Raw genomic sequence first — 18,760 nt, forward strand, 5'->3', positions numbered from 1 at the left:
TGCATTTTGCTTCATCTACCAAAGACAAAAAAAGACTGGACTGTGACTCATCAAAATGTAGCTGCACCATCCGACTGGATTAGGGATGCCTTTTTTTTAATACAAAGTTGAAATGTCACTTTCGTGTGATCAAAATTTGAATACAATTTTTCCCCTGAAAATCTTTCACAAAACATTGTGAGTACAGGAAGGTTGGAGGAATTTTGAGGCCCAAAACATCAGCGTCATGTGATTTTTTTAAAGCACATTTAGGAATATGGCTGATGAATTGTCAAGTATTTTGTAAGCAATGGCAGAGAACACAATTAATTTTGGGATACTTAATCCAACTAAAAATATGAATTAAAATAAAAGAAAGCGCTGTGAATACTTTTGCAATGCATAACAGCTTGACTACAAAATGGTTTAAAATGTTTCCCCTCAATTTCACACACAACACCCGACAATATATAGATTTTTTTGGGTGTGTGTGTATATTTATTTAATTTAAAAAAGCACATTTTCCTGCATAAAATTTAGGGAAAGTGAGTGAAATGATATTGACACGATTAACTGACATTGAATAGAATCATGTTATTTGGAATAAAACAATATAAATTTCTTCATAATGATGTCAGGTCCTTATTGGCCTTGAGTGCGCGTATTGATTAAAAAAAATGAGGGCGGGGGCTGTTAAAAGACAAAATGTGGAAAAAAGTCAAGCGGTAAGAATACGTTTGCGGATCCGCTGCTCACTTGCATTGAAAGTTTTGGTCCAATAAGGCAGTAAGTAACAAGGGAAAGTGCGATAAGATGCTCCAAACATTTAAAGGACAAGTGACGCCTCCGGACAAATTGTGTCCATAATTTGTAAAATCACTTGAAATTACTTCTACTGAGCGTCTTTTACAAAGATTCCACCGCATATAGCTATGTTTTACGTTTTAAGACTCGCGCTGAATATTCAGAAAGTCTTGTTTTTGAGTTGGTGACGATTCCTGACGTGACGTCACGTCAGGAACGCCCCTGACAGAGAAAGCGACACACAATGCATTTTGGGTACTTTGTTTGGTCTGAAAACATCGTGTTGATGGCGAAATTAGAAGGAAAACACAAATAACGCAATGGTGAATCGTGTGTTGCACCAGGACTACTATTTGATACTAGTTGACACAAATTCCCAGCAGACAAATCAGCCCATTTCCAATGGAGCTTGGGCGCCATTTTGTGCATTTTTTGGGATGCTACATTGGAGTCCTGACGGCTCGAATTCATCACTTGCAAATATTTATGCTTTCCTCAACAGAACTATTTGAATCATATTCATAACTGGATGACTAACATTCATAACTGGATGACTAACAAGGAATCATCTTCTCCGAATCTGAACTCTGAAGCCATTGTTTTGATTCTGAAGTATCCTGGCGTGACGTCACGAACAAGGGGGCGGGACCTTATGAAACTTGCCATTTCCGGGGTCATTTGGAAGTAGTTTTGGGACACTAACTTATTTTTATTGGTGTTTTGCATTTGACTAAAAATATCAGCCTGCGTGTTTTGGGTATTTTAGATGCTATAAAACGCTTTTCTGATGTCAGTTAGGAAACAAAAAATGGTGTCGGTTGTGCTAACATGGAAGATTAAAATAAAAAATAAACTAAATTCTACTCACCGAGATGCCCATAAACAATGTTCCCTTTGTTTTCCTTCCTGTTGGCATTCGTCGTCATTACAAACGATCCATTTGGATTCTATCACTTCATATTAAGTCGATTTCAAAGCAATCAGCATAATTGGTAAATGAAGTGGGGGGGGGGGAATAGCCCTGAATGGCCATCAGGGGGCTCACACGGCCAGCTTGTTGGCCTGCGTCAGGACCACCTTGAGGACAGGCATGAAGGCCGAAGTCTCGCTGAAGTTGCTGCTGCTGACGATGTGCGTGTGGACGCCGAGTCCCTCGCCATAGGCTCGCGCCTCCACGTGTTGCGCAATGCTGTGCAGGCCCCCCACGATGGCGGGTGAAAGCTGCGGGCGGGGGGGGGGGGGGGGGGGGGGGGGGGGGGGACAACTGAGCGTGGTCTTCGTCATCCCAACCATGGAGAGAAAGAAAGAAAGACCGGGACTCACGGTCTCGTCCCGCAGTTTGTCGTAGAGCGCCTCCAGACGCTTGTTAGCATCCTCTAGCTTCCTCCGGGTTTGCTACAAGAGTTGAAAAGCAGTCTTGAACAAGGTTTTTCTTGTATAAAATGTGCAAGCAGCCGCCTTTGCCCTATCTGGGGGCGACGAAAGCAATGACGGCGGCCTTTTGACACTGACCGGGTCGCTCGCAACGGCCAAGCACTTGTGGACCAGGCCCTCGAAGGTGGTTTTGAGGACCAGGTGCTCCTCTGGGATGGGCTTCTTGGCGATCTTCTCAGCGGGGATCGACTGGAATGGCATGGATGTGCTCTTTCGTCAATTTCATTCATCCCGCAATGAAACTTTAACTCATTGACTGGCAAGCGATGTGCAAAAATGTGTCCACTCCAGTGCCAGGGTTTTTGTCACTGTCACTTGAATTCGATGACACACCGAATAAAGTGATACATTGGCTTACGCTCTTAATTGCTTCCCAGACAGAGTGTGTTAGGCGAAAAGTGTGTATCCCAAAAATTCATTTCCCATTGGAAACATTAAAATGAGAATAATGCGTTCCCAAGTCCCCATAAAACATAAATTTCTACTTTCTAATTTTGTAAGCCTTAGAGCTACACATAATATACCTTATTGTATATATAATAAATGTGCTATGGTATTATAATTAAAGAAATAAACTGTACTGTATAATAAAGTAATTTTATTTACCTTTGTGATGGTCGTTGGCTTGTTTCATCAGCATTAAACACTTGATGATGAACGTAGCCTTCTTTCACCATCCTGAGGAATGATCCCATGTAGGTGCTTTCTCTGTGATAATTTTACCTTGTTCCTCATCAATTGTGTTCTCTTTAGCTGGGTTGATAGATTTTTGCATCAAGTGTACAGATAGCTTGTGCAGGTTGTTTGTAGAGCCTGATTGATGGGAATTTTAACCATGCAGTCTACACTCTGCCTTTGATCGATGAAAAGGTTTCTTCAGCCGTCATCTGTACTTCTTTGAAGGTGTCGGACGTTTTGCTTCTTATCCAAGACGCTTCGTCAGCGAACTTAAGTACGCGACGACTTTAGTTCGCTGACGAAGCCTCTTGGATAAGAAGCGAAACGTCCGACACCTTCAAAGAAGTACAGATGACGGCTGAAGAAACCTTTTCATCGATGGACCACTCCTGTACGACTGAGAGCTTACACAGACACTCTGCCTTTGAACCATCAAAGTTGACACAAGTCCAAATTTCACTGTTTACTATCAATTTTCTCGGTCACTCTCTGTCGTCTGCCTGTCTCTTTAATGTTTAAACCACCTCCCCTAACTGCTGCATTCTTGACCATTCACATGGCTTTAACCGAAGACTGGGGGCGGGGAATAGAGGACAAAAACAGTCGGCTGCCATTTTCTTGTTAGAACGGCCTCGTTCGTGAATGACACATCACTCATTGTGGCGCTCCGTGTGTATCCCGTGTGTATCCCGAAAAATTTTCATAAATTTAACGTAAACCGAAAAGTTCGTAAGCCAAGGGGTTCCAAAACCGAGGTATCACTGTATTGAATTGTAGGACTACAGAAACATTCAATGCAGCGTAAGAAACCTCAGACTCTCTTCTTTCATCAGAAAAAATAGTTAATTCCTAAATTATATGGGTTTTCCATTATCTGAGCTTGACATGGGGGCGGCTGGAAAAATACAATCCATATTGATTTCTATAGCACTTTAACAACAAGCTGACAAACAAGCTAACAAAGCTGAAGTAACAAAGCGTTAACATTGAAAAAAGGGAAATGCTGCCCCCTTGTGGTAAAGAAAAAAAAAACATTGCCAGAGGCCACGACCAGCGCTTTATCGGCACCCCCACAAATAAAACAAAAACCCAAACAAACTCGGGAATGGCGCTCCACATCATATTCTCAAGTCCGGAAGAAATTCGAGAATGGTAGTGAAAGAGTTTTAAAAAAAAGGGATTCCCACCTGGATGGAATCCCCCGTTGGTCCGCCAGGCGCTCCCTCGGTTGGTATGCTTGGGTTGAGTGTCTGCGGCGGGATCGGTAGGAACCCCCTTTGGGGACCCGGGATGGAACCCTGCGGCGCTCCAGAGGCGACGGGCTGGACGTGAGGCTCCGCGCCCAAAGGAGCCATGATGGGCGCCGTGATTGGGGCGGGCGGGGTGTAGTTCTCTGGGATCTATGAGGGGAAAAGACGTCCATTCCGGAATTGGTACTTTTAACACGGAGAACTTTCATGTGTTCGACCAAAAAAGGTATTCACCTTCTTCTTAGACGTCCTACTAAGAGCTGGCGGGTCATTCCAACCATTCTGGGGTCCTGCACAATGCAACAATTCAAAAACATCTCACCAGATTCGTTCTAAGGTCACAAGTCATCAACTAATTTATTGATCATGAAGTCAGTGGCGATCAGGTCACTGACTGACACCCATCATCAATTTATTGCGAGTCAACCAGAGCACAAAAGACTGAAACGGAAGAAATTATTTGCTGCATGCGAGCATTCATTGACATGCAAAAGATCACAAATCGGAGCTGCTCGACGCTCAAATCATTTGGAACGTGTCGTGTGGGCCCGCAAGCAGACAAAGGCCATCATGCAGGTGGTAAATTGATAATTAACTCATTCACTGCCAGATAATTTGCTAAAAAATGTCCACTCCAGTGCCAGGGTTTTTGTCATTGTCACTCAAATTGCAGGACCCACAGAAGAGTGAGTTTAAGGACTACATAAACATTCAATACAGCGTAAGAAACCTTATATGCTGTTGTTTCATCAGAAAAAAAGAGTTAATTCCTAAGTTATGAGTCTGGAGTTATCCATGAGGGAAAAAAACAATGTGAGAGGTCTGACCGGCACTTTATCGGCAAGAAAAACCAAAACTTGAACAAATTTGGGAATGGTGCTCCACGTCACATTTTAAAATTCCAGAATACATTCAGGAATGGCAGCAAAGGAATTAATTGAAATCTCAGCGTTTGTTTTCTATGTGATTAGAAAAACAGGAAAAACAGGAAGTGCGAGGATGACGAAAAGGGTGTCGCTGGACGGGAGTCTCTCGCACCTGTTCCTTTGGGGTCAGGTGTCTGCTCAAGTTCAAACTTTGTACCTGAGACGGCGCCGGGCAGCAGCGGCAGAGCCGAGGAACCAGGAGAGCCCGGCACGCCGTGCTGGAAAAACGCTGCGGAAGACGAGTGGGAGGCGGGAAACGAAGGAGGGAAAGAAGAAGAGTCGGGCAGGCAGCGGGTGAGGAAGCCGGGGGGCTGGGGGGCGTATGGGGGAGCGTACTGGGGAGTGTAAGGTGGCTCAGAGGAGTCAAGAGAAGGACAGGCTCCAGGTGGCAAGTGCTGGACCTGGATTGGGGCTGACATTCAACGGACGCCGTTAGTGGAGAAAGAAGTCACGGCCACGTGCCGAGACGCCAAAACATTTCCGCCACGAAATGTTTTGGTGGGTGAAAGGAAACAAACAAGCTCGGCACCGTCGTCATATCGTGCGACTTTTTCAAAAAACACTAAAAGACATACGCTGGTATTGCGAGTACGAGGAGGCGGAGCCAGCAGAGGCTGCGGGGGATGAACTGGATGGCGTCATTCCATACACCGAATTTGGCGCTTGAGCCTGATGGGGAAACGATGGGAAATTTTGTTCGCCACGGGACACTTACGAGGTTCAGAAAAAACCTTTATTCGTCGTCAAGGATTAGCGAGAACGATTTGGGAGGGGGGGGGGGGGGTCACCTGATTCTGCTGCTCGATGGCAGGCCCCATTTGCGGAGGGGATGTCACGTTGGGGAGGGCTGTTGGCGTCTGGTTACTCCACGAGGTGACGGTGGAGGCAGCCCGCACCTGAAACACAAGACATTTCATTTCACTTCCAATTGACTCATTGACTGCCAGATGACACGCAAAAATGTATCCACTCCAGTGTCTGGGTTTTTGTCATTGGCACTCGAATTGCAGGACCCACAGAATATTGACTTTTAGGTCTGCATGAACATTCAATGCAGCGTAAGAAAGCTCAGAGTGTCTTCATTTGTCAGAAAGAGTTAATTACTAAGTTATATGGGTCTGGAGTTATCTTAGCTTGAAATGGGGGTGGATGTACAAAATACAATGCAATATAATATACAGTAAAGTCTCGTTATATCGATATTGTCGGGAGTTGGAAAAAATATCGATATAACCAGACTATCGATATATCCGATCCTGCGGCATGTAAATTTTCTCCTTGCGTTCATAGAAATAGTATCGTAATAAGCAGTACTATCGATATAACCGATATGGATATAACGAGACTTGACTGTATATTGGTTTATATAGCACTGTAACAACACCTGACACTGTAACAAAGCGATAACAGACAAAGGCAAACGCTGCCCCCTCGTGGGAGGGGAAAAACATTGCCAGAGGTCTGACCAGTGTTTTATTAACACCCCCGCAAGAAAAACCAAAACCTGAACAAATTCGGGAATGGCGGAACGTACGGGCTGGTAATACTGCTGCTGGGACGGGGCGGATGGGGGCATCTGCATCTGTACAGGCGCCATGGGGGCGGCGGGCTGCACTGGGGCGAAGGCCTGGCAGAGCTGAGGGCCCGCGTGCTGCTGGGGCTGAACTCGGGGGGTTTGGACCGGACCCGTCTGCTGGCCCAGAGCCCGACTCAGGCGGTCATGGAGTTCCTTGAAGGACAAAATAAACAAGACGGGCGAGTTGGCTTCCATTTACTTGACATGGTTGCGTTTTTTTTTCTTTCAAAATCTAGTTAGCAAGCAAAATTGTGGCGGGAGGGGCTAGTCATAAACGGCGATGCCTTAAGTTTTCCGGCGGCCCACCTGTCCGCTGCCGTTGGGCAGGTAGCTGATGGCTGCGGCCAGGCTGCCCTGCGAGGCCAAAAGGCCGGCGTAGCGAGCCAACTCCTTGGCCAGCGGGGAGTCCCCGTTGGGGGCGGAACCCCAGCGTTGCGTCTGTTCCACCGCCCGCCGCAGAACCACCACTTTCTCCACCAGGTCCTGCGCACAATTTGAAAAGTCACTGAAGCACGTGTCAAGATGAAAAATCACATAAAATAAATAATCCCCCTCCGTTCACCTGCAGGGCCAGCGGGCAGCGTCGCTGGCCAGTCGTTTTCCAGCAGGCCACCAATTTGTCCACGTTGCCGGCGCAGATGTAGCACAGGCAGGCGTGAGCGCGCAGAGCCGCCTCGCCCGATGCCTCCAGACGGGCGCCGAGAAGGTCTGAGGGACACCGCCAGCATTTCCAGGAAACATGTTTTTTTTCACTTTTGGCGAAGCGGCGTGGGCGAATTCGGCGGATGAACTTACCGCACAGCGAAGAGAACTCGTCGGGTTTGGCGTAGGTCATGACGGCCGCCAGCGCCTCCTTCCAGTTGTGCAGGTTGCACCCGGTCACCACCTCGCGCCAGTCCTTGGTCACCACCGCGCTAATCAGCTAGTGGATGAAGGAAGAAACCAAGGAATACATACATAATTACATAGGTAAATAAACAGGTTAATAAATAAGTAAATAAATAAGATGAGTGAATGAATACACAATTAAATAGGTAAAAAAAAATAGTATGAATGAATAACTAAGTAGAACTATATAAATAAATAGTACAAATAAATGAATGAATTTATAAATATTATGAATACATCAATACAATGAATAAATGAATACAAAATATTACGAATAAATAAAGGTAAATAAGTAAATAAATACTATGAATGAAAAAAATAACACAAATGAATGATTACATTATTATGAATAAATAGGTAAATAAAGGCCTTTCCAGCAGCTCATGTATTTCGTTTTTCTACTTTCATTCCTTTCATCACTTTGCTGCTGTGAAATGTAAATTTCTCCACTGTGAGACTAATAAAGGCATATCCAATCCAATCCAATCCAATCCAAATAAATAAGTAAATAAATAGTATGAATGAATAAATAAGTAGAAGTATAAAAATAGTACAAATAAATGAGTTAATCAACAAATAGTAATAAATAAATACATAAATAGCACGAATAAATGAATGAATAAAAAATATTATGAATAAGTACATGAGTAAATAAATAAGTTAATAAATACTATGAGTGAATGAATAAATACACAAATAAATAGGTAAAAAAAGAAATGGTATAAATGAATGAATACATAAGAAGTACATAGGTAAATAAAAAAGTAAATAAATACTATGAATGAATAAATAAATAACAAATGAATGATTACATAATTATGAATAAATAGGTAAATAAATAAGTAAATAAATAGTAATGAATGAATAAATAACATGAATAAATGTATAAGCAAATAAACACCACGAAAATACAAATAAAATAAATAAATAAATATGAATAAATATATATCATTTAATAAATAACTAAACAATTTCATATACAAATGAATGAATAAATGAATAAATAAACAAACAAACAATATGTCCAAGTGGCGTATTGAAAGGGATTGATTGAGCCATTTTGAACAAAAAGGGGTTGTTTTTTTGGGGCCCATCACCTTAGTAATTTTGCCGCGTGCATTGCTGAAATATTTCCTCTGCGTCTTTTCCAGGAGGTCGGCGCCGCCGGCGATGGCGAGAATGATGCTGTCGGCCATGCGCTCATCCAGGAGGCACAACTCCACCGCCACCTCAAAGTTGCCCGTCAGCAGGGCCTGCGTGATCAGACCATCCATGTCTGCAAGGGGACAATCAAAAGAAAGAACAATTATGGTTCATGAGAAACAATAGATTGACTGCCAGACAATGTGCAAAAATGTGTCACTGCAGTGCCAGGGTTTTTGTCATTGTCACTCAAATTGCAAGCAGAAACCACAGAATATTGACTTTTACAACTACATAAACATTCAACGTAAGAAAACTTCGAAACATCATAAACAATAAAAACATGTAGATTAAATATAAATTAGAAAAAATATAAGTCTGTAAACTGTCTGCAAAAAAACACAAAAAGTGGCAAAAACAAATGGTGACAAAGAAAGAACCATTGAAAGACGATGAAAGTCATCAAACAGAGACCTAAAAATCCACCAACAACTACACCAGATGCGAAAAACAAGAAGAGAGGAAAAAAACACGTATTTTGCCGAGTCAACTTCCTCCCCTATTTCTGTTGCGTACCTTTACTGATGCTGAGGTCGACTCCTTCTGTCGGAGCTTCGGTGGCGGGATTCTTGACCTGGGCAGGAGTCTCCGCCTCCTTCTCCTCATCCAGCGCAACCTCCTGAACAAAAACAGGAAACCAGTGTCCTTACACCGCAACAGACGCTTTATAATTGGCATTTTTGGGGGGAAAGTTGAACCATAACCCAGATGATCATTTCAGATGGAAAAAAAAAATCATCGCGAATCCGTTTGATTTTCGGAGTTCAACCGACATTTTTTTTGGTTTCCAGAAAAACGTTTTATAGCATTTAAAATATCCAAAACAAACAGGCTGATATTTTAGTCAAATTCAAAAGACCAATAAAAATGACCTTAAAGTGTCCCAAAACTGCCACTAATGAGCTTGGAAATGGGGAGATTCAGAAAGTCCAGCCCCCTTGTTGGTGACATCACGTTAGGTTTGGCCCACGCACAAACTGCCTTGCTCCAGAATCAAAACAATGGCTTCAGAGAGTTCAGATTCGGAAAAAGATCCTTTCTTGTTACTCATCCAGTTATGAACAATAATAATAACAACAACAACAATAATAATAATAACAACAACAATAATAATAATAATAATAGTGCATTACATTTTAAGCGCCTTTCAAAGCTCTCAAGGACACTTTACATTCACAGACAAGCATAGGTACTATAATAAATAAAATACAATCACAAATAGAATACAATGAATAAAATACAATTAAAATAAATAGAAACAAGAGAGAGAGCTACACAGAAAAAGCAATTTTAAATAGGTGGGTTTGAATATGATTCAAATAGTTCTGAAGAGGAAAGCATAAATGTTTGCGATCGATTAAAGAAGTCCTTCCGTATCAATTCGAGTCGTCTGCAAGTGATGAATCCGGTGAAGAAGCTCTGGACTCCCATGTAGCAGCCCAGAAAACACCAGCAGCGTTTCGTCCAGTATATGGAGCCTTATTAGAGCTTATCAGAGCCGACCTTTGGTTAAAGCCGCCCGTGATTGGTTAAAATCCGTGGTACAAGACAGAGGGGTGGGTTTTACGCACACACACAAAGGAGGGTTAGAGACAGCGGCACACTTTGAGCAGCACACAAAAATCAGAGGTTGAGACAAGAGAGAGAGCTCGACAGCGCTACAGGGTAACAAATGACACGGTGGAAACAGCTGGTTTGTCCGCTGGGAATTTGTGTAAACATACACCTTCTTTATGCGTGTTACCGCAATTGGCTGCCTCACAACGATTCACCATCACGTTATTGATGTAGTTTTCCTTCTAATTTCGCGATCAATACAGTGTTTTCAGATGAAAAAAGTACTCAAAATACACTGTGTGTCGTTTTCTCTGTCAGGGGCGTTCCCTCCGTGACGTCACTTCCGGCATCGACATCAACTCGAAAACAAGACTTCACGAATATTCAGTGTGACTTTTAAAAAGTAAAATATAGCTATATGCGGAAGAATCTTTGTGAAATGCGGTCAGTAGAAGTCATTTGAAGTAATTGTACAAATTCTGGACGCAACTTGTCGGGAGGTGTCGGGTGTCCTTTAATGGTGGCTAAAAAGACTTGCAAATGTATTGATTTGAATATCAAACCCTTGGATGTCCCAAGCACCAACATCCATAAACCAATAGAACATATACATTTCAATTGTTTGTCTTTCCATGAACTGATGAACTGACTTTTAACCTGGCGAATGATCTCTTCCTGTGAAGGAGTTTACCAAGTCCTAAATTCCGCCCAAGCCCAGATCATCTTACATGAGTTTAACAGGCTGTGTCTGTTTACCTCAGATTGACCCCAGATTTTTCTGTGCTTCAATTGTGGGCCTTGTGTTCGGCCAACGAAGCATGAAACTTTGAAATATGAGAACTTCTATTCTGTCTATTCTCTATCAAACTGTCATGGAGGCTTACCTCCTCCAGGGAGATCTCATCCTCCTCCCGCTGTTGCTTCTCCTCCATTTCCTCCAAAGGAGCAGTGAGGCTTTGGGCCGGTCCTCTCACGGCGGCGTCCTGGCTCTCCGGGTTGGCGCCCTCCGTGTTTGCGGCGGCGATCATGTCAAAGGCCGCCTCGGGATTGTCAAGCTGCAAGTTGGGCGGTGCGTCCGCCGGCGCAGTGCTAGCAGGCATCCCCTCCAGCGTAGCAGATATCTGCGGACGCGATCGCGTGTGATCAAAGTCGCCCTCGATTCTTCAGGGTTTGTATATTCCCAAGACGGGCGGGTCTGACCTTCGAAGCAAGCTCCTCTTTGTCGAAGCCCAGAAGCTCCAAGAATTTACTGCGGATGTCACTTTCAAAGTTGGCCTGGAAAACACGCACACAACGTCAATCTGTCCATTCACATGGGCACAATAGAAGTATTTTCAAAGCCCGGTTTTGTTCAGCGTAAAGGTCGGTGCTGTTGGACAGTCTGCGGCTTGGAATTGAAGCGGATTTACGTAGGCGAGAATGGCTGCCTTTAAAGCAGCTCCTGTATTTTGTTATTGCTGCTGTGAAATGTCAATTTCTCCACAGGGAGACATATAAAGGCGCATCTAATCTAATAAGAACCCACCCGTTCACATCCAAAGAACCAAATGTTACCTTGAGGAAAGACCAGACGGTTTTCTCAAACTGGTCCTGAGTGGCCTGGATCTTCTCCTGGCAGAATTCCTGGAAGTTGCCGGCGCTCATCATAGCCTGGAGCTGCTCTGATCGTGTCAGGAAGGTCTTCTCGGTCACCACCTGGCTGACGTGAACCAGGCGGGGGCCACCAGGCTGCTGGCCGTTGAGCGGGCCGTTCTCCAGGGAGACTAGCTTTCCGCCAAACTACAGGACAGACAACAAAAATCTCTGTTTTTGTGTGGATTGCGAATCATCCAGGGTGATCCACAAAAGTGAAGATTTTGGGTGGGGAATCTGTCGATAGGAAGTATGGATCTGATTGGGCGGTTCTTGTTGGTGGATGCGGCCACCAAAAAAAAGTGAAAAAAATGGCTCCAGAAGCTCTATTTTGTCACCAGATTGGTTGATAAATAAAAAGTCAATTGTGCCTTTTTATTTATCAACCAATCTGGTGACAAAATAGAGCTTCTGGAGCCACTTTTTCCATTCTTTAGAGGAAAGATGCCATACATCTCAACCCCAAAGAATATTCTATGTTTGTTCAGCCTGATGGGCCCCAAGATTGACCCTTGGGGAACACCACAGGCAAGGAAGCCAGATTTGTTCCAGGGACAACAAATACAACCACCTAATGCGTACGCTAGTCCAAAGACTTACGGCGAACGACGCCCCAACGGGCCTGCGGATCCACTTGGGGGGCTTCTTCAGGGGGTTGACACTCGTAGGGGGCGTAACAGTCTGAGGTAGCTGCAGCGGAGGCAACGTTTGTCCCGTCCCAAAAGGATCTACGTTGCCGAAGGAGTTACTGATCTGTAAAAATAAGACACAAAGCGTCTTCACAGGGTGCCAAAAGGTGGAAAAGCAGGATGCTAGTTTGGATTCGGCGTAAAACGCACGTCCCACCTGGTCAGCGCGCTTCTGGCTCTGCGCCAAGCTGCTGCCGCCCATGATGGAGTAGACGTCGATGTGTCCGTCGAAACGGGCGGCCGAAAGCACCGCCGGGTTCCTGGGGCACCACTGCACGTCAAAACACCACTGGCTGCCGGCGGGCAGCTCGTACAGCACCTGCCCGGGTCGGCGTCGAGGTGAGGGGGCATCGGTCAGCCCGGATTTTTTGTCACTTATGCAAGGCTGGGTTATTTGCTCACCTCGCCCGTGTTTGGGTTCCAGCACAGGATCCTGCTGTCTTTGCCACAACTGAGGAGCAGCTCGGGATCGGCCGCGCTCCAAGCGATGGCGAGGACGCCTCTGCCAAGGGGAAAAATGGTGGCGGTCAAAATCACGTCAGAGTCACCATCACAGGTGTTAGGCGTTTTTTTTAAGGTGTGAGTGGCAAAGAGAGCAATAGCTCCGAGCGAGACTCGTACGTGATGGTGCCGTCGTCGTTGCTGACCAATCGCCCTTTGCGACCGGTCATCTACATGATTGACAGACGGACCACTTCAACGTTCCCATTTGATCGGAAGAATCAAGTCCAAGATGGCGCCAGAGTAGGCAGCCATCTCACGAGCCTTGCTTTTTTGTTGCTTTTGTGTTTTATTTTGTCACTTTGAGTTGTATGTGGAACGGTCGTGGCTTGGAATTGAAGCGGATTGACGTGGGACAGGAGATGTGATACAATCTCTTCTGGTCAATGGATGCTACAGCGTAGTGTTTGCTTTCAACATTTAGCTTGTCGCAGAAAGTGCACATTTCACCATGACGTGAAATCCTGATCCACTGGTGAAAATTATTATTTGATCCTCTCCTCTTTCATCTAGAACTGCTTCATGCAACAAAGAGGGTGCAGAAAGTGCTGAAGATTGAATGCGTTTGTTGTCATATTGTTGTTGTTTTTTTTCTTTTGACTTCAAGATAGCACCTTGAGAGCCTTTACAGCAGCTCCTGTATTTGTTTTTTTACTTCTTCCTTTCATCTTCCATCACTTTCTGCTGTGAAATGTCAATTTCTCCACTGAGAAACTAATAAAGGCTCATCCAATCCAATAAATATATTCACTTATCATATCATGACTTTTTAAAGTACAATAATACATTGGCTTACAAACTTAATTGGTTCCCAGACAGAGTGTGTAAGGCGAAAAGTGTGTATCCCAAAAATTAATTTCCCATAGGAAACCATTAAAATGGCAATAATCCCTTCCCAGGTCCCCATAAAACAATTTTCTACTTTCTAATTTTCTATGCCTTAAAACAAAACAAAATATACCTTATTTTATGTATAAAGAATGCGCTATGGTATTATAATTAAAGAAATAAACTGTACAGTATAATAAAGTCATTTTATTTACCTTTGTGATGGTCGATGGCTTGATGGAATGGAGTGGCAGGTTTCATCAGCATTAAACACTTGATGAGGAACGTAACCTTTCACCATCTTGAAGAATCATCCCTTGTAGGTGCTTTCTCTGTGATAATTTTATCGAGTTCCTCATCAATTGTGTTCTGTTTAGCTGGGTTGATAGCTTTTTGCATCAAGTGTACAGATGGCTTGTGTGGGTTGTTTGTGAAGGCTGATTGATGGGATATTTTAACCTTGCAGTCTACACTCTGCCTTTGAACTATCAAAGTTGAAAATCTCTCACTGTCGTCTCTGCCTGTCTCTTCAATGTTTAAACCACCCCCGCTCACTGCTGCGTTCTTCAATCATGTGGCTTTAACCGAAGACTTGGGGCGGGGAATAGAGGACAAAAACAGTCGACTGCCATTTTGTTGTCAGAAGAACGGGCTCGTTCGCGAACAACACATCACTCATTTATGCAGCCCCGTGGACGAAAAATGTTCGTATGCCAAGGTAAAGTTCGTATGCCAAGGTAAAATTTTCATAAATGTAACGTTCGTAAGCCAAGGGGTTCGTAAACCGAGGTATCACTGTATCACTTTCAAAACAAGAATATTGATTTTGTTTAAAGATAAATAAAAATCACAAATAAAACAAATCAGGATGTATTATTACTATTATTATATTTTTTTATCCAAGTATCAACCCAAAAAATCACTCCAAAATTAGATTTTGACAGACGGAGGACGATTGAAATTAAAAGATTATTTGTCTTGATCTCTTGGCGAGACGGGCACCTGGTGTGATTCTCCAGAATCCGCAGCGGTGAGGTAGCGAATCGTAAATCCCACATCTGAATGACGGGCATGCGGTCGTCCTCGGAGGCCAGGACCAGCTGAGTGGCCACCTCCGGGTTCCACGCCAGACCGGAGCAATGCATCTACGAGCAAAGACAGGCGGCGTGACGACGACCACTCGCCACCTGGACGGGAGGCTATTTCTCGGCGGGCGATGAACCGACTCGGTTGCTATGGTCGCTGACTTTAATGATGAGATCGTTCTTGCGGAGGTCCCATACGGAGGCGCGACCGCTCGGGCTGGCCGAGGCCAGGATGTGCTGGACTTGCCTGTTCCACGACACACAGCTGATGTCCTCCACCGGCTGTGTACAAAGAAGCAGCGAGCTTCAGAAGGTGGAGCCACGTTGCGGCTTCCAGATATCCACATTGCGCATCTTTTGAAGTGGTGACAGTCGTACCTGCGTTTTGGGTCCTGGCGTCATGGGCGAATCAAAGTTATTTAGATCCCAGATGTAAATTTCAGACTCATTTCCGCCGGATGCAAAGAGGTTGGTCTAAACCACAGAAAAAAAGAAGACATGAGCACAACAGGAAGCGGGAGAAGACAAGAGGACGCTTTTCGTGCCTGGAAAGGATTGACGTCCAATCCTCTGACGGCGCCCGTATGCCGCTCACTCTGGGCCACCACTGCGTCGTCGCCCTCGCCGCCGGCGATGATCTTGGCGGCGTCGTACATGATGACGTTGCCGTTCTCGCCCCCCGCGATGACCAAGCCGGCCGGATGACCTTGGGCGTCTTCTCCGCAGGGACCCCATACCAGCTTGTGGTACCTGAGGGCAGCACTTGCAGCGATAAGACGAATGACAATCAAACACCTGCCAAACGTTCTTTTTTTCCGTGCCTGTGAGACGAAGAGAAGCTGCCACATGACTTCATGTCCAGGGATGGGTTGGACAAGTCCAGCTCAAAGAGCTCCAGGGACGCGTTGGTGCTAAAGGAGGCATCCAGCTGCTGCGCCGACGTGCCTGGACAAGAATTCATTCAAGTATGAAACATGACATTGACCGCTGAGCAAAATACAGAAAACGATTTTGCTTATAAAGGCTTCTCGCACCGGTTGCCAGATAGATTGGATGCTGCTGAGCCGGACTCCAGCTCTGGATGGCAGTACGGTTGATCTCTTTCAATTTCATTCTAAAAAACACAATGATAATAATAATAGTAATAAAAAAATGGGACATGTCATACAAATAAGTTACAAACATATGGGCGAGTGTTTGTGATTTCCAAATTACTCCTGATAAAATATTACAAGAAAAAAACTCTCACCACACCGTGTGGATTATGGTTTCCACCGACTATTTTTGTAGACGTCGGGGGATATCGGGTGCCCACTGGAACCACTTTGGCGATCCCCGATTTTGAGGGATAGACTAATAACGCGTCCCTTGCCAGAAGTCAACTTAGGTTAATTGGAGAAATAAAAATGGTCCTCAATTAACCTTCGATGACTTTTGGCAGGACAAAAACACCGCACCGGTCGCAATCTGCATGGCACGTCAAGACTGGCACACAATCACTCTCCCATTCACGTTTATGGAAAGTTTTTAATTGACCTCACATGATTAAAAAAATAATTTTCTAATATTGAGCAGACAAGTGACATAATGGCTTACCTGGGTTTATTTGAGTCTTTCCTCCGTGTCACATACACGCGCAGGCAAAGAATGAATTAAGAAGCAGCTGTTTCGCCACTCTCGCTTTTTTTTCTCTTTACGTTGGGATTTATTTCAACGACAAACGCCCAACGACCTAAGAGAAAACAGCGGCTAGTCGTAGCTACCGGTACCCGCTGAGCTCGCTCTCGACTCGGATTTCCACGTCCCCACTGGGCTCCATCAACGTGGCACTACGCGTCGATTGGAGGCCTCCGACCACGAAGAAGAAATTGCTCGAGTGACGAAAAACATGGCTGCTTCTGGCTCATCTTCCGCTTAGCGTAGCATGCTAACGTGGTATTTTACGTTTTACTTGACCAAAAAGCCAGACAGTTGTGTAATTTTACATCTTCTTCTTCCAGCTTTTCTCTTCAAGGGGTCGCCACAGCGAATCAGTGTTCTCTATCTTCAGAGGGTTGATTCGCATGTTTGTTTTGGCCAAGCCTTTACGTTTGCCCTTCCTGACACAACCCTCTGTATTTATCCGGGCTTGGGACCGGCACAATAACACGCTATCTTGTGTCCCCTTGTGGCTACAGAACAAGCAACTATACGAACTTAATAAAGATGCTCAGGAAAAGGCTCCCAAACACAAAATGGTCATCGGCACAGCAGCATTCAAACAAAGCAAAACTGCACTTACCATTTGATGACAATGCTCTGATTTTACCGTGAAATTGGCTCCGGTAATTTTACACAATTTAGAATATTTGTAATCCCTAGCGCGTTGTTTTAATTTCACGTGGAGGTTTGATCCCATTGCTGGTCGAGTAACTCCCGTCTGCTACCAAGCAGGTACTTCAGAAAGTTTTTACAATAAACAATAATACTCTGGTCTCCAAGTAGCATCTATGAATTATTTCGTGTATAAATCGTAGTGCAACTGCTATTACAAGGTCACTCACAGAAGTTATTACACCATTTTTTGGCTGACTTATGGCTCAGTTCTAACCCAGTTGAGGAACCAATGCTGCAGTACACATTTTCAGAATTGCTGCGCGGTAACAAAGCACTTGATTTATTAAATGACAAACATTTAATATAATTAAATCAGTAGCCAGTTATCCTCATCCCAGTTTTCTCCGTTTGCGTGAACAAAACTATAGCAAACCACAAAATAACATTGAGATCAAAATTTATTATTAATTAGTTTAAGAACTTCACAGAGACACTTCCAAGTCCACTTGAGGACAACCCTGAAAAAAACAAAAAGCGCAAGGCAAATTATGAAAATTTGATACTTGACAAATTCGTATTTTTTGTCAAATGGCCCAAACCCTCATCGTTATGCAGTGTCTAATCTTCCCCAAATTTTGGGAATGAGTCAGATGGGTAGTGATTGGTCTAATCATTGGGATGGCTATTAAATCACATTAATTGTTACGAGATGTAAGATACTTACTTTTCTTGAACATTCTTATCAGCGTTGCGCTTATCGTAGACTGTAAAGACAAAAGAAACGTGATTGCCGGAAAGAACATAACGGCGAACGGCGTTGGTTATTCATAAAAAAACACGGATTAGCCAAAATAATTTTAATTGCACTGCACACAACCCAGACTTCTTTTTTTATTAACGCTAAACATTAATACAGAAATTAATAGTTTTGAACCTACCGTGGATGACGCGCGGCTTTTTCCAACAAGAAACACTGAGTCCTTTCTTCTTCTCGTTTGTTTTCTTCTTCGACTGTTAAAAACAGTCCCCAGCGCGAAGCTCAATCGCGCTTGGGACTGCCCATCGATCTAAATGTGCCTACCGGGCTTTCAAAACGTTTCCCCCCCCAAAAAAAGGCATTACTCGCTTGAAATCAAACAACGTCAAGACCCTGAACAACGAAACTAGAAACTACTTGATATCAAACCCTCAATATTTCACAGCGTCGCCTGCTGCACGGGCGTGGTAAGCACAACAGTAAAAAAAAATAGCATTTGAGTGAAACCCATCCATGCATTATAATTAAAAACACCTAAATAGTTTTGTTATGTTATTTTATTTTTTGTACAATTTACCTATGTCACAATTTCCCACAAAATTGCTGAGACATTCTTTATAACAGTGGCCCCAATTAAAGGATAAAAGCATCAATGAA

At 44.0% G+C, this 18,760-nt stretch overlaps 2 protein-coding genes across 6 annotated transcripts in view; both read right to left on the bottom strand.

Annotated features, from left to right (window-relative positions):
* Positions 1–79: 79 nt before the first annotated feature.
* sec31a (SEC31 homolog A, COPII coat complex component) lies at positions 80–18,501 on the bottom strand. Of its 5 annotated transcripts, none has more exons than XM_089020025.1 (29): positions 18,285–18,501; positions 18,071–18,110; positions 16,627–17,864; positions 16,065–16,144; positions 15,852–15,975; positions 15,576–15,780; positions 15,409–15,504; positions 15,172–15,312; positions 14,948–15,090; positions 13,019–13,118; positions 12,774–12,935; positions 12,528–12,680; positions 11,850–12,074; positions 11,496–11,570; positions 11,180–11,416; positions 9,255–9,357; positions 8,633–8,811; positions 7,443–7,569; positions 7,210–7,355; positions 6,954–7,130; positions 6,606–6,800; positions 5,860–5,967; positions 5,647–5,740; positions 5,229–5,483; positions 4,380–4,435; positions 4,083–4,295; positions 2,296–2,406; positions 2,107–2,178; positions 80–2,004 (listed from the first exon to the last, which is right to left on the bottom strand). In XM_089020025.1, exons 4-29 carry the CDS (start codon positions 16,141–16,143, stop codon positions 1,825–1,827), a joined length of 3,756 nt encoding a protein of 1,251 aa, XP_088876151.1. In that variant the 5' UTR covers position 16,144; positions 16,627–17,864; positions 18,071–18,110; positions 18,285–18,501; the 3' UTR covers positions 80–1,824. The 5 variants fall into 5 exon arrangements, with proteins under 5 accessions (XP_088876151.1, XP_088876147.1, XP_088876149.1 ...); XM_089020021.1 differs by having other exon boundaries at positions 5,184–5,483; XM_089020023.1 differs by lacking the exon at positions 16,627–17,864 and having other exon boundaries at positions 5,184–5,483.
* Positions 18,502–18,642: 141 nt separating this feature from the next.
* The window catches only part of lin54 (lin-54 DREAM MuvB core complex component), a 13,270-nt gene continuing 13,152 nt past the window's right edge, over positions 18,643–18,760 (bottom strand). Inside the window, exon 14 of the mRNA XM_089020028.1 lies at positions 18,643–18,760. This exon is cut by the window's right edge and continues 758 nt beyond it. The gene's annotated coding sequence lies outside the window, so the exon portion shown is untranslated.

Source organism: Hippocampus bargibanti, linkage group LG18, assembly GCF_051943395.1.
Source record: "Hippocampus bargibanti isolate YZ-2025 linkage group LG18, ASM5194339v1, whole genome shotgun sequence".
NCBI lineage: Eukaryota > Metazoa > Chordata > Actinopteri > Syngnathiformes > Syngnathidae > Hippocampus > Hippocampus bargibanti.